Consider the following 17,442-nt stretch of genomic DNA (forward strand, 5'->3'; position numbering starts at 1 on the left):
AGTGCAGCTGGAGGCTAAGGAGACGGGAGTGATTGAGCACTTTTTTCTGAGGGTGCACAGAGGAATGGGGCCCGAGGTCTTGGCTCCTCTGGACCAGAGATTGGGAGGCTGCCATTTTCATTCCTGTCCTATGGAACTCTACAGAAAGCGTTCAGGGAACAAAAGCTCCCAAAAGCAAACCCAAGCGGATTACTTAGCCTGACCCCTGGTAAGGGTGGTCCAATTCTGCCTCCAGCAAAGACGCTTGAGAATCACTAGAACAGGCCCCTCCCGCAGAAGATCAACAAGAAATCCAGCTAAGATCAAGGTCACTTACTAAGGAGAACAGCTAAATTCCAGAGGAGGAGAAAGCAAAGCATGGAATTCATGTCATGGAAATTCAAAGCATGGAATTCCCAATGATTCTTCAGTCTTGCAGTTAATTTTTTTTTATTTTCTTTTTTTTCTGCTTAATTTTTTTTTAACTTTTACTCTTTCCTCTTTTAATGCTTTTTAACTAGTTTATCTTTACAATACCTTTCATAAAAAAATAATAATCTTTTTTGAACCTTCATTCTTATAGTCATATTTTATCTTTCATTGTATCTAACTTTGTATTTTGTATACAAATAGGGTTTTTTCTTCTAAAAAATTTGGGGTACAACTTCTTCTAATAGATCAAAATATACCCTAAATCTTGCTCCAGGCTTGTTCTAGTCTCCAGCCCAAGAAAATTCTCTCCACTTTCTTTTTCTTTATTCTCCCAAGCAACTTAATCAACTCCTTTTTTAAAAATTAAAAAAATTTTTTTTCATCTTTATAGGAATATTCTATCCCTTCATTGTATTTATCCTTATATACATTTTTCATTCTTTAAAATTTTGGGAAGTAGTTTCTTCTAAGAGACCAAAATTCTCCCAAAATTAAGTGGGTGACCTTGTTCTAGTAACCAGGATAATATATATATATTTTTTTTCTATTTTGTATTTTCCCTTTATTTGTTTCCTTTTTTTTTTAATTCTTTATTTTTTATAAACATGTGTTTTTATCCCCGGGGTACAGGTCTGTGAATCACCAGGTTTACACACTTCACAGCACTCACCAAAGCACATACCCTCCCCAATGTCCATAATCCCACCCCCTTCTCCCAAACCCCCTCCCCCCAGGAACCCTGTTTGTTTTGTGAGATTAAGAGTCACTTATGGTTTGTCTCCCTCCCAATCCCATCTTGTTTCATTGATTCTTCTCCTACCCACTTAAGCCCCCATGTTGCATCACCACTTCCTCATATCAGGGAGATCATATGATAGTTGTCTTTCTCTGCTTGACTTATTTCGCTAAGCATGATACGCTCTAGTTCCATCCATGTTGTTGCAAATGGCAAGATTTCATTTCTTTTGATGGCTGCATAGTATTCCATTGTGTATATATACCACTTCTTCTTGATCCATTCATCTGTTGATGGACATCTAGGTTCTTTCCATAGTTTGGCTATTGTGAACATTGCTGCTATAAACATTCGGGGGAACGTGCCCCTTTGGATCACTACATTTGTATCTTTAGGGTAAATACCCAGTAGTGCAATTGCTGGGTCATAGGGCAGTTCTATTTTCAACATTTTGAGGAACCTCCATGCTGTTTTCCAAAGTGGCTGCACCAGCTTGCATTCCCACCAACAGTGTAGGAGGGTTCCCCTTTCTCCGCATCCTCGCCAGCATCTGTCATTTCCTGACTTGTTGATTTTAGCCATTCTGACTGGTGTGAGGTTATATCTCATTGTGGTTTTGATTTGTATTTCCCTGATGCCGAGTGATATGGAGCACTTTTTCATGTGTCTGTTGGCCATCTGGATGTCTTCTTTGCAGAAATGTCTGTTCATGTCCTCTGCCCATTTCTTGATTGGATTATTTGTTCTTTGGGTGTTGAGCTTGCTAAGTTCTTTATAGATTCTGGACACTAGTCCTTTATCTGATATGTCATTTGCAAATATCTTCTCCCATTCTGTCAGTTGTCTTTTGATTTTGTTAACTGTTTCCTTTTCTGTGCAAAAGCTTTTGATCTTGATGAAATCCCAATAGTTCATTTTTGCCCTTGCTTCCCTTGCCTTTGGCGTTGTTCCTAGGAAGATGTTGCTGCGGCTGAGGTCGAAGAGGTTGCTGCCTGTGTTCTCCTCAAGGACTTTGATGGATTCCTTTCGCACATTGAGGTCCTTCATCCATTTTGAGTCTATTTTTGTGTGTGGTGTAAGGAAGTGGTCCAATTTCATTTTTCTGCATGTGGCTGTCCAATTTGTTTTCTTTTTTTAATTGTTTTTTTTTCCTCTGAACTTTTTATCCCCTTTCTCCCCCCATGATTTTCAGTCTCTTCTAATTTGGTTAAAGCACATTTTCCTGGGGTCTTTGCCACCCTTTTAGTACTTTATTTGTTCCTTCATATATTCTTATCTGGATAAAATGACAAGGCAGAAAAACTCACCACACAAAAAAAGAACAAGAGGCAGTACCAAAGGCTAGGGACCTAATCAATGCAGACATTGGTAATATATCAGATCTAGAGTTCAGAATGATGATTCTCAAGGTGCTAGCCAGGCTCGAAAAAGGCATGGAAGATATAAGAGAAACCCTTTTCAGAGAGATAAAAGCCCTTTCTGGAGAAATAAAAGAAATAAAATCTAACCAAGTTGAAATAAAAAAGCTAGCAGTAAAAAAAATGGAGGCTCCTACTGCTCAGGATAAATGAGGCAGAAGAAAGTAATAAGTGATACAGAAGACCAAATGACAGAGAATAAAGAAGCTGAGCAAAAGAGAGACAAACAAATACTAGACCACGAGGGGAGAATTCAAGAAATAAGTGACACCTTAAGATGAAACATTAGAATCATTGGGATTCCAAGAGAAGAAAGAGAGAGGGGAGTAGAAGGTATATTGGAGAGAGTCGTTGTAGAGAATTTCCCTAATATGGCAAAAGGAACAGGCATCAAAATCCAGGAGCTGCAGAGAACCCCCCTCAAAATCCATAAGAAAAGGTCCACACCCCATCACCTAATAGTAAAATTTACAAGTCTTGGCGACAAAGAGAAAATCCTGAAAACAGTCTGGGAAAAGAAGTCTGTAACATACAATGGTAAAAAGATTAGATTGGCAGAGGACTTATCCACAGAGACCTGGCAGGCCAGAAAGAACTGGCATGATATGTTAAGAGCTCTAAACAAGAAAACATGCAGCCAAGAATACAATATCCAGCTAGGCTATCTTTGAAAACACAAGGAGAGATAAAAAGCTTCCAGGACAAACAAATGGAATTGAAAGAATTTGCAAACACCAAACCAGCTCTATAGGAAACATTGCAAGGGATCCTCTAAGCAAAGAGAGACCCTAAAAGTAGCAAATCAGAAAGGAACAGAGACAATATACAGTAACAGTCACCTTACAGGCAATACAATGGCACTAAATTCATATCTCTTAATAGCTACCCTGAATGTAAATGGGCTAAATGCCCCAATCAGAAGACACAGGGTATCAGAATGGAGAAAAAAAACAAAACCCACCAATATGCTGCCTACAAGAAATTCATTTTAGATACAAAGACACCTCCAGATTTAAAGTGAGGGGTGGAAAACAATTTACCATGCTAATGGACATCAGAAGAAAGCTGGGGTGGCAATCCTTATATCAGATCAATTAAATTTTAAGCCAAAGACTATAATAAGAAATGAGGAAGGACACCATATCATACTCAAAGGGTCTGTCCAACAAGAATATCTAACAATTTTAAATATCTATGCCCCTAAAATGGGAGCAGCCAAATATATAAATCTATTAATAACAAAATCAAAGAAACACATCGACAATAATAGTAGGGAACGTTAACACTCCCCTCACTGAAATGGACAGATCATACAAGCAAAAGATCAACATGGGAATAAAGGCCTTAAATGACACACTGGAAAAGATGGACATCACAGATATATTCAGAACATTCCATCCCAAAGCAACAGAATACACATTCTTCTCTAGTGCGCATGGAACATTCTCCAGAATAGATCACATCCTGAGTCATAAATCAGGTCTCAACCAGTATCAAAAGACTGGGATCACTCCCTACATATTTTCAGACCACAATTCTCTGAAGCTAGAACTCAATCACAAGAGGAAATTTGGAAAGAACCCAAATACATGGAGACTAAACAGCATCCTTCTAAAGAATGAATGGGTCAACCAGGAAATTGAAAAAAATTATGGAAACAAATGATAATGAAAACAATGGTTCAAAATCTGTGGGACCAAGCAAAGGCAGTCCTGAGAGGAAAATATATAGCAATACAAGAGTTTCTCAAGAAACAAGAAAGGTCTCAAATACACAACCTAACTCTACACCGAAAGGAGCTGAAGAAAGAACAAAGAAAGCCTAAACCCAGTAGTAGAAGAGAAATAATAAAGATCAGAGAAGAAATCGATAAAATAGGAACCAAAAAAACCAATAGAACAAATCAATGAAACTAGGAGCTGGTTCTTTGAAAGAATTAATAAAATTGATAAACCCCTGGCCAGACTTATCAAAAAGAAAAGAGAAAGGACACAAATAAATAAAATCATGAATGAAAGAGGAGAAATCACAACCAACACCAAATAAGTACAAACAATTATAAAAACATACTATGAGCAACTCTACACCAACAAATTTGACAATCTGGAAGAAATGGATGCATTCCTAGAGACATATAAACTACCACAACGGAACCAGGAAGAAATAGAAAACCTGAACCAGTAAAGAGACTGAAACAGTCATCAAAAATCTCCAAACAAACAAAAGCCCAGGGCCTGATGGCCTCCCGGGGGAATTCTACCAAACATTTAAAGAAGAACTAATTCCTATTCTCCTGAAACTGTTCAAAAAAATAGAAATGGAAGGAAAACTTCCAAACTCATTATATGAGGCCAGGATCACCTTGATCCCAAAACCAGACAAGGATCCCATCAAAAAAGAGAATTACAGACCAATATCCTTGATGAACACAGATGCGAAAATTCTCACCAAAATACTAACCAATAGGATCCAACAGTACATTAAAAGGATTATTCATCACGGCCAAGTGGGATTTATTTCAAGGCTGCAAGTTTTGTTCAACATCTGCAAATCATTAATGTGATACAATACATTAATAAAAGAAAGAACAAGAACCATATGATACTCTCAATAGATGCTGAAAAGCATTTGAAAAAGTACAGCATCCCTTCCTGATCAAAACTCTTCAAAGTTTATGATAGAGGGCACATACCTCAATATTATCAAAGCCATCTATGAAAAACCCACCACAAATATCATTCTCAATGGAGAAAAACTGAAAGCTTTTCTGCTAAGATCAGGAACACGGCAGGGATGTTCATTATCACCAGTACTATTTAACATAGTACTAGAAGTCCTAGCCTCGGCAATCAGACAACAAAAAGAAATTAAAAGGCATCCAAATCGGCAAACAAGAAGTCAAACTATCACTCTTTGCAGATGATATGATACTATATGTGGAAAACCCAAAGACTCCACTCCAGAACTGCTAGAACTTGTACAGGAATTCAGTAAAGTGTCAGGATATAAAATCAATGCACAGAAATCAGTTGCATTTCTTTACACCAACAACAAGACAGAAGAAAGAGAAATTAGGAAGTCCATCCCATTTACAAATGCACCCAAAACCATAAGACACCTAGGAATAAACCTAACCAAAGAGGCAAAGAATCTATACTCAAAACACTATAAAGTACTCACGAAAAAAATTGAGGAAGACACAAAGAAATGGAAAAATGGTCCATGTTCCTGGACTGGAAGAATAAATATTGTGAAAATGTCTTTGCTACCTAAAGCAATCTACACATTTAATGCAATTCCTATCAAAATACCACCCATTTTTTTCAAAGAAATGGAACAAATAATCCTAAAATTTATATGGAACCAGAAAAGACCTCGAATAGCCAAAGGAATATTGAAAAAGAAAGCCAAAGTTGGTGGCATCACAATTCCAGACTTCAAGCTCTATTACAAAGCTATCATCATCAATACAGTATAGTACTGGCACAAAAACAGACACATAGATCAATGGAACAGAATAGAGAGCAAGCCCAGAAATAGACCCTCAGCTCTATGGTCAACTAATCTTCAATAAAGCAGGAAGGAATGTCCAATGGAAAAAAGACAGCCTCTTCAACAAATGGTGCTGGGAAAATTGGACAGCCACATGTAGAAAAGTGAAATTGGACTATTTCTTTACACCACACATGAAAATAGACTCAAAATGGATGAAGGACCTCAATGTGAGAAAAGAATCCATCAAAATCCTTGAGGAGAACATAGGCAGCAACCTCTTCGACCTCAGCCACAGCAACTTCTTCCTAGGAACAGTGCCACAGGCAAGGGAAGCAAGGGCAAAAATAAACTATTGGGATTTCTTCAAGATCAAAAGCTTTTGCACAGCCAAGGAAACAGTTAACAAAACCAAAAGACACAGAATGGGAGAAGATATTTGCAAATGACATATCAGATAAAGGGCTAGTATTCAAAATCTATAAAGAGCTTAGCAATCTCAACACCCAAAGAACAAATAATCCAATCAAGAAATGGGCAGAGGACATGAACAGACATTTCTGCAAAGAAGACATCCAGATGGCCAACAGACACATGAAAAAATGCTCCACATCACTCGGCATCAGGGAACTACAGATCAAAATCACAATGAGATACCACCTCATACCAGTCAGAACGGCTAAAATAAACAAGTCAGGAAATGACAGATGCTGGCAAGGATGTGGAGAAAGGGGAACCCTCCTACACAGGAATGCAAGCTTATGCAACCACTCTGTAATACAGCATGAAGGTTCCTCAAAAAGTTGAAAATAGACTTACTCTATGACCCAGCAATTGCACTACTGGGTATTCACCCTAAAGATACAAACGTAGTGATCCGAAGGGGCAGGGGCACATGCATCCGAATGTTTATAGCAGCAATGTCCACAATAGCCAAACTATGGAAAGAACCTAGATGTCCATCAACAGATGAATGAAGAAAGAAGATGTGATATATATACACAATCAATACTATGCAGCCATCAAAAGAAATGAAATCTTGCCATTTGTGACGACATTGTTGGAACTAGAGGGTATTATGCTTAGCAAAAGTCAATCAGAGAAAGACAATTATCATGATCTCCCTGATATGAGGAAGTTGAGAGTCAACATGGGAGGTTTGGGAGGTAGGAAAAGAATAAATGAAACAAGATGGGATAGGGAGGGAGACAAACCATAAGAGAATCTTAATCTCACAAAACAAACTGTGGGTTGCTGGGGGGAGGGGGGTCGAGAGAGGGTGGTGGGGTTATGTACACTGGGGAGGGTATATGCTATGTTGAGTGCTGTGAAGTGTGTAAACCTGGCGATTCACAGACCTGTACCCCTGGGGCTAATAATACATTATATGTTTATAAAAAATAGAAAAAAATTTTTAAAAGGAAAAAAAAAAGATGGAAAAGTATTCCATGTTCATGGATTGGAAGAATAAATATTGTTAAAATGTCTATACTGCCCAGAGCAATCTATACTTTCAATGCCATCCTGATCAAAATTCCACTGACATTTTTCAAAGTGCTGGAACAAACAACCCTAAAATTTGTATGGAACCATAAAAGACCCTGAATTGATAAGGAAATGTGAAAAAGAAAAACAAAGCTGAGCCATCACATTTCAAGATTTACAAAAAGCTGTGATCACCAAGACAGCATTGTACTGGCACAGAAACAGACACATAGACCAAAAATACAGAGTAGAGCCCAGATATGTACCCTCAGTGCTAAGGTCAAATAATCAACAAAGCAGGAAAAAATATCCAGTGGAAAAATGACAGTCTCTTCAATAAATGGTGCTGGGAAAATTGGACAGCTATGCATAGAAGAAAGAAACTCAACCACTCTCTTACACCATATACAAAGACAAACTTGAAATGGATAAAATACCTCAATATGAGGCAGGAATCTATCAAAATCCTAGAGAGAACATAGACAATAACCTCTTCAACATCGGCCACAGCAACTTTTTCAAGACATGTCTCCAAAGGCAAAGGAAACAAAAGCAAATATGAAACTTTTGGACTTCAATGAAGATAAAAGCTCCTGCATAGCAAAGGAAACAGCCAACAAAACAAAGAGGCCACCCTCAGAATGGGAGAAGAGATTAGCAAATGACACTACAGACAAAGGGCTGATATCCAAAATCTATAAAGAACTCCTAAAACACAACACAAACAAAACAGATGATCACATTTAAAAATGGCAGAAGACATGAACAGGAACTTCTCCAAAAAGGACATACAAATGGCTAAAAAGCACATGAAAAAATGTTCATCATCTTTAGCCATCAGGGAGATTCAAATCAAAACCACACTGAGATACCACCTTATACCAGTCAGAATGGCCAAAATTAACAAGACAAGAGACAACAAGTGTTGAAGAGAATGTGGAGAAAGGGGAACCCTCTTACTGTTGGGGGTAATGAAACTTGGCACAGCCACTTTGGAAAACAATCTGGAGATTCCTTAAGAAATGAAAAATAGAGCTACCCAAGGCCCTGCAACCGCACTACTGGGAATTTACCCCAAAGATATAGATTTGGTGAAAAGAAGGGCCATAATGTACCTCAATGTTCATAGCAGCAATGGCCACAATCGCCAAACTGTGGGAAGAGCCAAGATGCCCTTCAAATGTTGAATGGGTAAAGAGGATATGGTTCATATATACAATGGAGTATTGTGCCTCCATCAGAAAGGATGAATACCCAACTTTTGTATCAACATGGATGGGACAGGAAGAGATTATGCTGAGTAAAATTAAGCTGAAAGAGTCAATTACCATATAGTTTCACTTACTTGTGGAGCATAAGGAATAACATGGAGGACATTAGGAAAAGGAAAGGAAAAGTGAATTTGAGAAATCAGGAGGGGAAGAGGAACCATGAGAGACTGGACTCTGAAACAAACTGAGGGCTTTGGAGGGGAGGAAGGTGAGGGTTATGGGTGAGCCCGTATTAAGGAGAGCAGGTACTGCTTGCAGCACTGGGTGTGGTGCATAATCACTGAATCTTGGAACACTGAAAAAATAAAATTAAATTTAAAAAAAAGAAAAAAAAATGCTCCAACATAAATAAATAAAATAAAATAAAAAAATAAAAAGGTTTTCTTGGCATTACTACATACTCATATTCGCTAAGCTTAACTAAGTACCAAGGTCCCAATAACCATTGTCAGATTTTCCTTCATTCTCCTCAGTAACAATTCAGAATCTTGACACTTCTGCCAATCATCCCATGTAACCTACAAGTCACTTTGGTTTCAGATCACCTGTACCCATCCTCATTCCTTCTCTTTATTTCCAGAAGATAACTACTTCTGTTGTTGAAAGCACACCCTTACACTTGTGCTACCAATCCCATCTGTGCCATATATTGAAAATATATACTTTTTCAATCCTGTTATTTCAAACTATTCCTCTATATTTTTTTTACTTTAATCCTATTAAAAAGTTTATTATGAAATCATTACCTTCATAAATAATTCTCCCTTGACCTTGTTTCCTACTCTCGCTATTCTTTATATTTTTTCAATTCTCAATGGATTCCACCAAAAGAGTAGTCTACACATAGTTTCTCCACTTTATCAATTCTTATTCACCCGGAAACTACTCTGGAAAAGATTGAAAGCCACCACAATGTCAGATCCAAAAGGCAATTTTAAAATCATTGCCTTGGACTTCAGCCATTATTTTGAAAGCTCTGACAAGTTAGTCTAATCACTTAATTTAGATCACACATAACTCTTCTGCTTCTCTTCTAACCTCCCTAACCCTTCCAGCTTGATCTTCCATGTTGGCCACTCTCTTTTATTATCCTTATCTCAGAAACATTGATGTTTTCTAGGGCTACCTCATTTCTAGGATTCAGTCTTCAGTCACCGGTCTATTTATAAGCACTCTATAAACTCTTTTCCTATATTACAACCAAACTATTGATTACTGCTAAATCTATATACTTTTGTCATTCTCTCCTTAGAGATTCAAATTCCTGTATTCATATAGTTAATGGAGAAAATCCACTTGGATATCTTATAAGGTACTGCAAACCAAACTCTCCCCTCCCTCATACATATATTTCACTTGTTTCTCATTTAATTAATTATAAACTACCCACTTTCTTAAGCAACAACTAAATTATCCACACTTTTTATCAATCACTCTAACAAATCCACCTTTGAAGTCTACTGAATTTTTCTTTCTATGACCAATGCCATTGTTCAAGCCACCATCATCACTCATGTTTATAATCAGATACCTTACCTCAACTTCTTCTTCCTTAAAAACCACCTAAACTCTCAATGAGACTGTAAAGTACATGCTTCAAAACATTTTTGGCTTCCAATATCCTTATCATGGCATTACAGATCTTCTACAACCTGGCTCCTGCCTATTTTCCAAAATCTCTTACTTCTATCCTCCACAGAAATATACTCTTTAGTAATTCATGTGGACTTCTTGCACACCACAGAATTCACTCTCATACTCCCATGTTTTGCAGATGATTTCCTCTAAACAGAAGAAATCTCTAAACTACCTCATTTCTTTACAGAGCTCACAAGTTATCTTCTGTCAAGCTACAAATTATCTTTTACCTCTTTCCAAAAAATCTTTCTTGATTTCCAAAGAATATTACTTACACATTTTTTACAATACTATATTACAATAAAATTCCCCCTTTCTCCATTAGTTTGTCTGAATATGCAAATTCACTGTGGACCATGGTTTACCTTTGTATACCTATGCTTTTACCCAAAAATCAGTATACAATTAGTAACACATATATACAGATATCAGTACACATTTGAATTGAAATGATTCTATTCATACCTATTTTCAAAAATCAAGAAACCAAACAATTAAAATTTGAAAGGATAAAATAGTTACTTACTGTTTTGTGAGATGGACAAAATATGGCTTTCCTTTTATTGTAATGATATAAGCAATCTGTAACATGAGTATCCAAAAAATCAGAATAATACTTGCAAATAATTTATCCTAAATAATGTATTTTCTGAGTTATGCCTTAAAAAATACTGATAAAATTAATAATTATTGTATAACTATTATATATGCTTCCCTTCCTGTGTGATAGCAAAGCTTCAGAATTCTAAATTGAGAACTACATACTAGTCCCCACAGGCCTATTATTCACCCTAATATTTCTGAGGGAAAAGTTTGCCTGATGATTGTTATCCTTTGGCTTAGACATATATCACCCTTCACTATGCCCAAAGCAAATACCAAAGCTACTACCTCACTTGAAAGAACATATTACTTGTTTACTCCCAGACCTACCAAAAAGTAAATTGGAAGAAATACTGCTCCATGGAAGAAATACTCCTAAAAGATAGCACTATAAGAAATGCACTATACCTCTAGCAATATAGCATAGTAAGTACCATAGCACTTTGCTTATCCACATAAGCAATGGCATGCCTCTGGAATAGAATGTTGGAGACAAGAGAGGAGGAGCAGACACACATCTAGAGAACCCACCAGAATACAACAGAAAATAAAACATTCACAAAATTATTTATTTTGCTAATTTTAAAAAATTATTTTAACAAAAGAAATAGCCATTGAAAAGTTTTCAGGTCCTCAACTTTGTATTACAATACCACGAGATTCTTTGCAACAGATAAATGTTCTGAAGAGTCATTTGAATGACACTGTAGATATCTGGTGAGGATCCTGAGAATTGTCCCCTCTAAAAATACCATTATTCAACAAATATGATGAAAAATAAAAGGGAAAATGATAGCATCAATAAAATTTTAAATCCACATAGCTTACAAAACAACCCAGAATGTAAATAAGAAATGTATGAAATTGTCAGGAAGAGAAAAGAAACTTCAAAGACATCATCTAGAGCTTCTATAATGTTTCAAACACAGCATCCAAATGGGTTGCATTGAATGCTGCATTGAATGCAAATGTTGCATTGAATGGGTTGGGTTGAATTGTCTCCCTCCTTCCAAATTTATTTGTGAATTTCTAACCAAGGACCTTGGAATATGATTTTATTCAAAGATAGCATCCTTATAGAAGTAGTTAAGTTAGGTTACTAGGTTGGGTCTTAATCCAATATAACCGGTGTCCTTATAAAGAGGGGAAATTTAAACACAGAGATACACAAAGGGGAATGCCATGTCAAGATTTGCAAGGAGAAGACTCTATCTATAAGCCAACAAGAGATGCCTGAGGCAAATTCCTCCTCCCAGTCTTCAGAAAGAACCAACCCTGCCAACATTCTGATCTTGGACTTCTAGCCTCTTTTGTTGAACTGTGAGACAATAACATTTCTGTTGATTAAGCCAAGTGTTACTTTTTAAGCATTTCTTTGAAAGCAATACACCTATTTTCAATAAAAAAAATTTAAGAAATACGCAATAACAGGATCAAATTACCAAAAACCAAATAAAAAATAGGGAGTAATAACAAAGCTACAGGTAATATATATATATATTAACCATGACTTGCGAGAAAAATATGGAGAATTTCAGAAAGGTAGAATATCTAATAAACAAACTGAAATTCTAGAGCAGAAAAATTGTAATACCTGCTACTAAAAATTCAACAGAAAGGGTTTTACAGAAGATCAGAAGGAGTAGAAGACAGAATTAGTAAACACGAATACCAATAAGTAGAAAATATTTAGATTGAAGTACAAAGAAAAAAATACCGAGAAGAAAATAAGAGAAGTGTAACCCATTAAAAAAATCTAACATTCATGTAATTATAGTCCAAGAAAAACAAGAGAAGATAGAGACCAGGAAAGAAAGAAATTTGAGGAATTAATCCTGAGATTTTCCAAAGCTTATTATGAAAGGTATCAACCCACACTCTCCTACTCTTATTAATCCCAAACAGAATGAATACAAAGAAAACAAACCTAGGTATATCATACTCAAACAACTAAAACAAAAAGACAGAAGCACATATTTAAACAGCAACAAGAGAGAAAGGGAACGTTATTTCTAAAAGACTTTTAAATAAGTATGCCTAAGTCTCCCACAGAAATGATGAACACTATCAGGCAAAGGAATGACATCTTTAAAGTCCTTAAAGAAAAGGATAGTCAACCAAGAGCGTATATCCAGCAAAGATACCCAGCAGATATGCAAGCAAAATAAACATATTTCTTCAAAAAGAAAATGAGAGAATTCATTGCCAGCACACCTGCACTGAAAGAAATACTAAAAATACTGTGTTCTTTTTATAAATAGGAAATTGCTTCAAGATAGAATCGTGAAAAATGTAAGAGAATGAAAACCATAGGAGAAAATAAGTTGTTGGTAAATTTAAGTGAATATCCTTTGTTTTAAATAGTGATAATAAGTGCTTTTGGCATTAAAAAAAAATACATAGTTGTAAAGTAGATAATAATGGCACAAATAACAAAAAGAACATAAATAAGGAGTAAAGTTTTAAGGTCCATGAGTTATTCAGGGAATGGTAAAAATATAAATTTAGTAATCACAAGGGTAGTCATTAAAAGAATAATAAAAGAATGCATCAGTAATAGCCTAAAGAGATAAATTAGAATAATAATTACATCATGGATTACAAACAACAGAAGAAAGGAAAAATTAAGAAAAACAAAGTGGGTTTAAAAATAATAATTATATGGGGCACTCCTGTGTTTTAGTCAGTTAAGCAGGTGACTCAATTTCAGCTGGGGTCATGATATCAGGCTCATGGAATCCAGTCCTGTACTGGGCTCCACACTCAGCACAGAATTTGCTTGAGATCTTTCTATTCCAATTTGCTCTTTCTCTCTCCAATAATAAATAAAACAAACCTTTTAAAAATTGTTATTATTATACACTTCATAAATAGAAGCATTTTAAACATAAAAGACTAAAAATAAAAGGATTAAAAATTCTACTATGCAAACAATACCCAAAAGAAAGATAGTGTGGCTATATTAATAGCAAGCAATATAATAATAAAATTGAAAATGAATTATAAGAAACAAAGGTGGACATTTTATAATGACAAAATCATTAATTAAAAGTTAAAATTCTATAATCTTAAACATTTCACAAAATTAATATTATATCCCCAAAATTATATATAAAACAAAAATTGATGAAACTAAGAAAAACTATATTCAATTCAAAAGTATATGTGATTTTATAATTACATCAGTTACGTTAAGGACCAAGAGAAATATCAGTAGAGCTACAAAGATTCGGACAGCACTATCAATTAAACTTCTCTGACATATATGCAACACTACACATAATCACTGAAAAAGAAATACTCAAATGCACATATAACATTTATCAAAATATCTCACATGAAGGATAATAAAACAATTCTCATCAACTTTTGATAATCCAGCTTGTATTCATAGGTAAGTAGCAATGAGAAAATTAATGAAACACCACCATTTGTCACAGCATTAAAATATGTCCCCAAAAAATGAGAATAAATATAACAAAAGGTTTTCAAGACATCTACACCAAAAACTACTAAGACTTATTGAAAGAAAAGCTAAAATATATGGAAAGATATACAGGTACATGAATTAGAAGACTCAAAATTGTTCCATTTCCTCTAAGTTGATCCATAGATTCAATGAAAACTCAGTAAAATCATAGTAGGTCACTTGTGGATATGAACAAGTTAACTGAGCTTAGAATAGTCAAGACAAGAATGTATTAAAAAAGAGGTGTCTATACCAACCTATATGGACTTACAAAGCTACAGTAATTAGGGCAGTGGAATCTGGGCCAAAGTTTTAAACAACAATCCAATGGCACAGAATAAAAAATTCTGAAAGTGCCACAAATATGTATTTATGTGATCTTCAGTAAAGTCATCACTGTAATCTGAGGAGGATAACACTCTTCCATACATGCTGCTCAGTATGGAAAAAACAGTGAACAGAAAAAACAATGAACTTTGATTTCTCTATCTCACGACAGGAAAAAAAAAAAAAAATCCAGATAGATCACAGTCTAAATGTTACAAGGAATATAAAGCTTCCACAAGGGGCGCCTGGGTGGCTCAGTGGGTTGAAGCCTCTACCTTCAGCCCTGGTCATGATCCCAGGGTCCTGGGATGGAGCCCCGCATCATCAGGCTCTATGCTCAGCGGGGAGCCTGCTTCCCCCTCTCTCTGGCTGCCTCTCTGCCTACTTGTGATCTCTGTCTGTCAAATAAAAATAAATAAATAAAGCTCCACCAAAAAAAAAAACATAAAAAAAGTAACAAATGCAATGACCACCCTATCATATCTACAGGACTCTTGAAGGACATCTCAGAATTCTGTCTACTGCAATATAATACAAATTTATATACAAGTATAAAGTATAAAGAAATATATCAAATACATGGGTATGGTTATCATCAGATGGAAAAAGGAAATGGGAAGGGGGACCAGGAATAAGGGAAATATTACAATAATAAGGGGCTTGATGGGACCATTAATCATAGTGTGCTATGAAATTGAAGGAGTGTAGTATACATCTATGCTTGAGGTCTAAAACATTCTCTCTGCAGTATTTCAAAAACACTAAATTTCAATCAAATTAATCACAGAAACTGAAATATAAATCCCTCTTATGAACATATTACATCATTGCCAGAAAGAATTGGCAGACATTCTGCAGCACACTGATAACTGTTCCTAACTAAGCAGAAATTAATGAATTTCCCATCTTCACTCTTCTATATGGGGGCAGGGTCGTTGGGTGGATGCAAGGATCTCAAAAACATTGTAGGTCATATTTTGTACATGGATATGTTTTCTTTAGTTTGCTCTATTATCAAAACTTATAGTTGCAGGAATGATGAAAAAGATTTTTCATATTATTCATTTTGGTTGTTCTTGTGGAAGGAATTATGTGTATCACCATCATTCACAAAATTCATCTAAAAGAGAACAAGGAGTCTGGTGGTTATGGTGGAAAAAAGTATCCAAACATTATTATTTAAATAAAACTCAGCAACATGTAAACACTACACCACCCCTATAAGATACCAGGACATGAACACCAAAGAATATTAATAGAAATCAAGTTCCAAGGGGTTGTAAAGAGCAGCTTCAGTTGGTGTACATTTGATATGTTGGAGAATACCCTGCGACTCTACCTTACTATTCCAATGTTCTCTTAAATAGCCTTGGCTCAGTCAATTTGGGCTTTAAAAGGAATCATCATTTTACCAACATTTGTTATTAATATAAGTTTCTAGGGCAAAATGTTTTACCCTCGTACTTTTCAGCCCAGAAACCAAGGAAGAAAAAACAAAAGGAAAAGCACTTAGTATTACTTCTTTCTTTGCCCACTAAACTAAGTGGGCCCCCTTTTTGTGTGTGTAACAGATGGTGATGAGTGTTCTATTTGATCAAATCATGTGAGGATTTGGAACAACAAGCCTTGGCTGCCATTAATTCCTTTACCTAACTCAAAGAAATCATTTAGGAAACTCAGAAGTGTGCAAGTAAATTATTTCTTTTTCATTCTTAAATAGAACTTGGTGTGCGTTTAGAGTTGCAAGGCATCCTGTCATATGGATATGTCCTTAATTTAACCATTTTTATCCTATGCTCTGTACTGACCTTGTCAGAGCATCTGAAATATTCTATATTCTTTTTTTTTCAATAAATTATACAACTTTCATAATCTGAGATCTTTTCCACTACAATATCTGGTGTTTGAATTATTTAAATGGCAATACAAGGCAAAAATCATCCCTTCAGAAATAAAGACCTGTGTGATCTCTCAACTCTCCATGTAGACTTGTCTGAGGGAAATCTAAAAGGAGAGACTCAGAATTAAAAATATTTGTTTTTCATATTCAAGAAAGAGAAAGGCTTTCTTTGGCCAAAGTCCCAAGTCGTGAACAAGTAAACACTGTTAGAACTGGGCAGAGCACACAATCAGAAAACCAGCCAGTCACCAACAGCCACACACAAATAACTAGCTTCTGGAAGTCAGCAAATCAGTAAGAGCCCTAGACCCTAGGGAAGCATCCAGTAAATGCCTCACTCCCCTGGAGATGTGATCAACAAGAGCCTTACTCCACCAAGTACATTAACACAGTTGAGAGCATGTCCATACCTAAAAATTCTCCCTTCTGAAAGCCCACTAATCCCAGAAAATGAGCCTTTCCAAATCTTCTGTGAGATTAGCCCTGGGTTTGCTCAGGAAGGCTATGTTTACAACTGGCCCTTACAGGTAAACTGGAAGCTCATTATTTTTTTGAATCATATCAAGTTCAGTGTATTGTCTGTTTTACAAGTTTGCAACCCTTTCAATGGTTCAACTTGTTTATGATTAGCTATGAATTTGGACTTGTGACAGATTCACTGGCACAGCTGTGAGATCATCAAATTCAATATT

At 35.8% G+C, this 17,442-nt stretch overlaps 1 protein-coding gene across 2 annotated transcripts in view; it reads right to left on the reverse strand.

The window, feature by feature from the left end:
• The window catches only part of LOC101692359 (disintegrin and metalloproteinase domain-containing protein 5-like), a 141,423-nt gene that overhangs the window by 118,675 nt on the left and 5,306 nt on the right, over positions 1 to 17,442 (reverse strand). For both annotated transcript variants that reach the window (XM_045070980.1, XM_045070979.1), the window contains exon 3: positions 10,978 to 11,033. In XM_045070980.1, the coding sequence (XP_044926915.1) occupies positions 10,978 to 11,033 (56 nt within the window). The remainder of the gene's footprint in view (positions 1 to 10,977; positions 11,034 to 17,442) is intronic.

The sequence above is a fragment of the Mustela putorius genome, unplaced genomic scaffold (genome assembly GCF_011764305.1).
Source record: "Mustela putorius furo isolate JIRA1106 unplaced genomic scaffold, ASM1176430v1.1 tig00003976_pilon_pilon_pilon, whole genome shotgun sequence".
Lineage (NCBI taxonomy): Eukaryota > Metazoa > Chordata > Mammalia > Carnivora > Mustelidae > Mustela > Mustela putorius.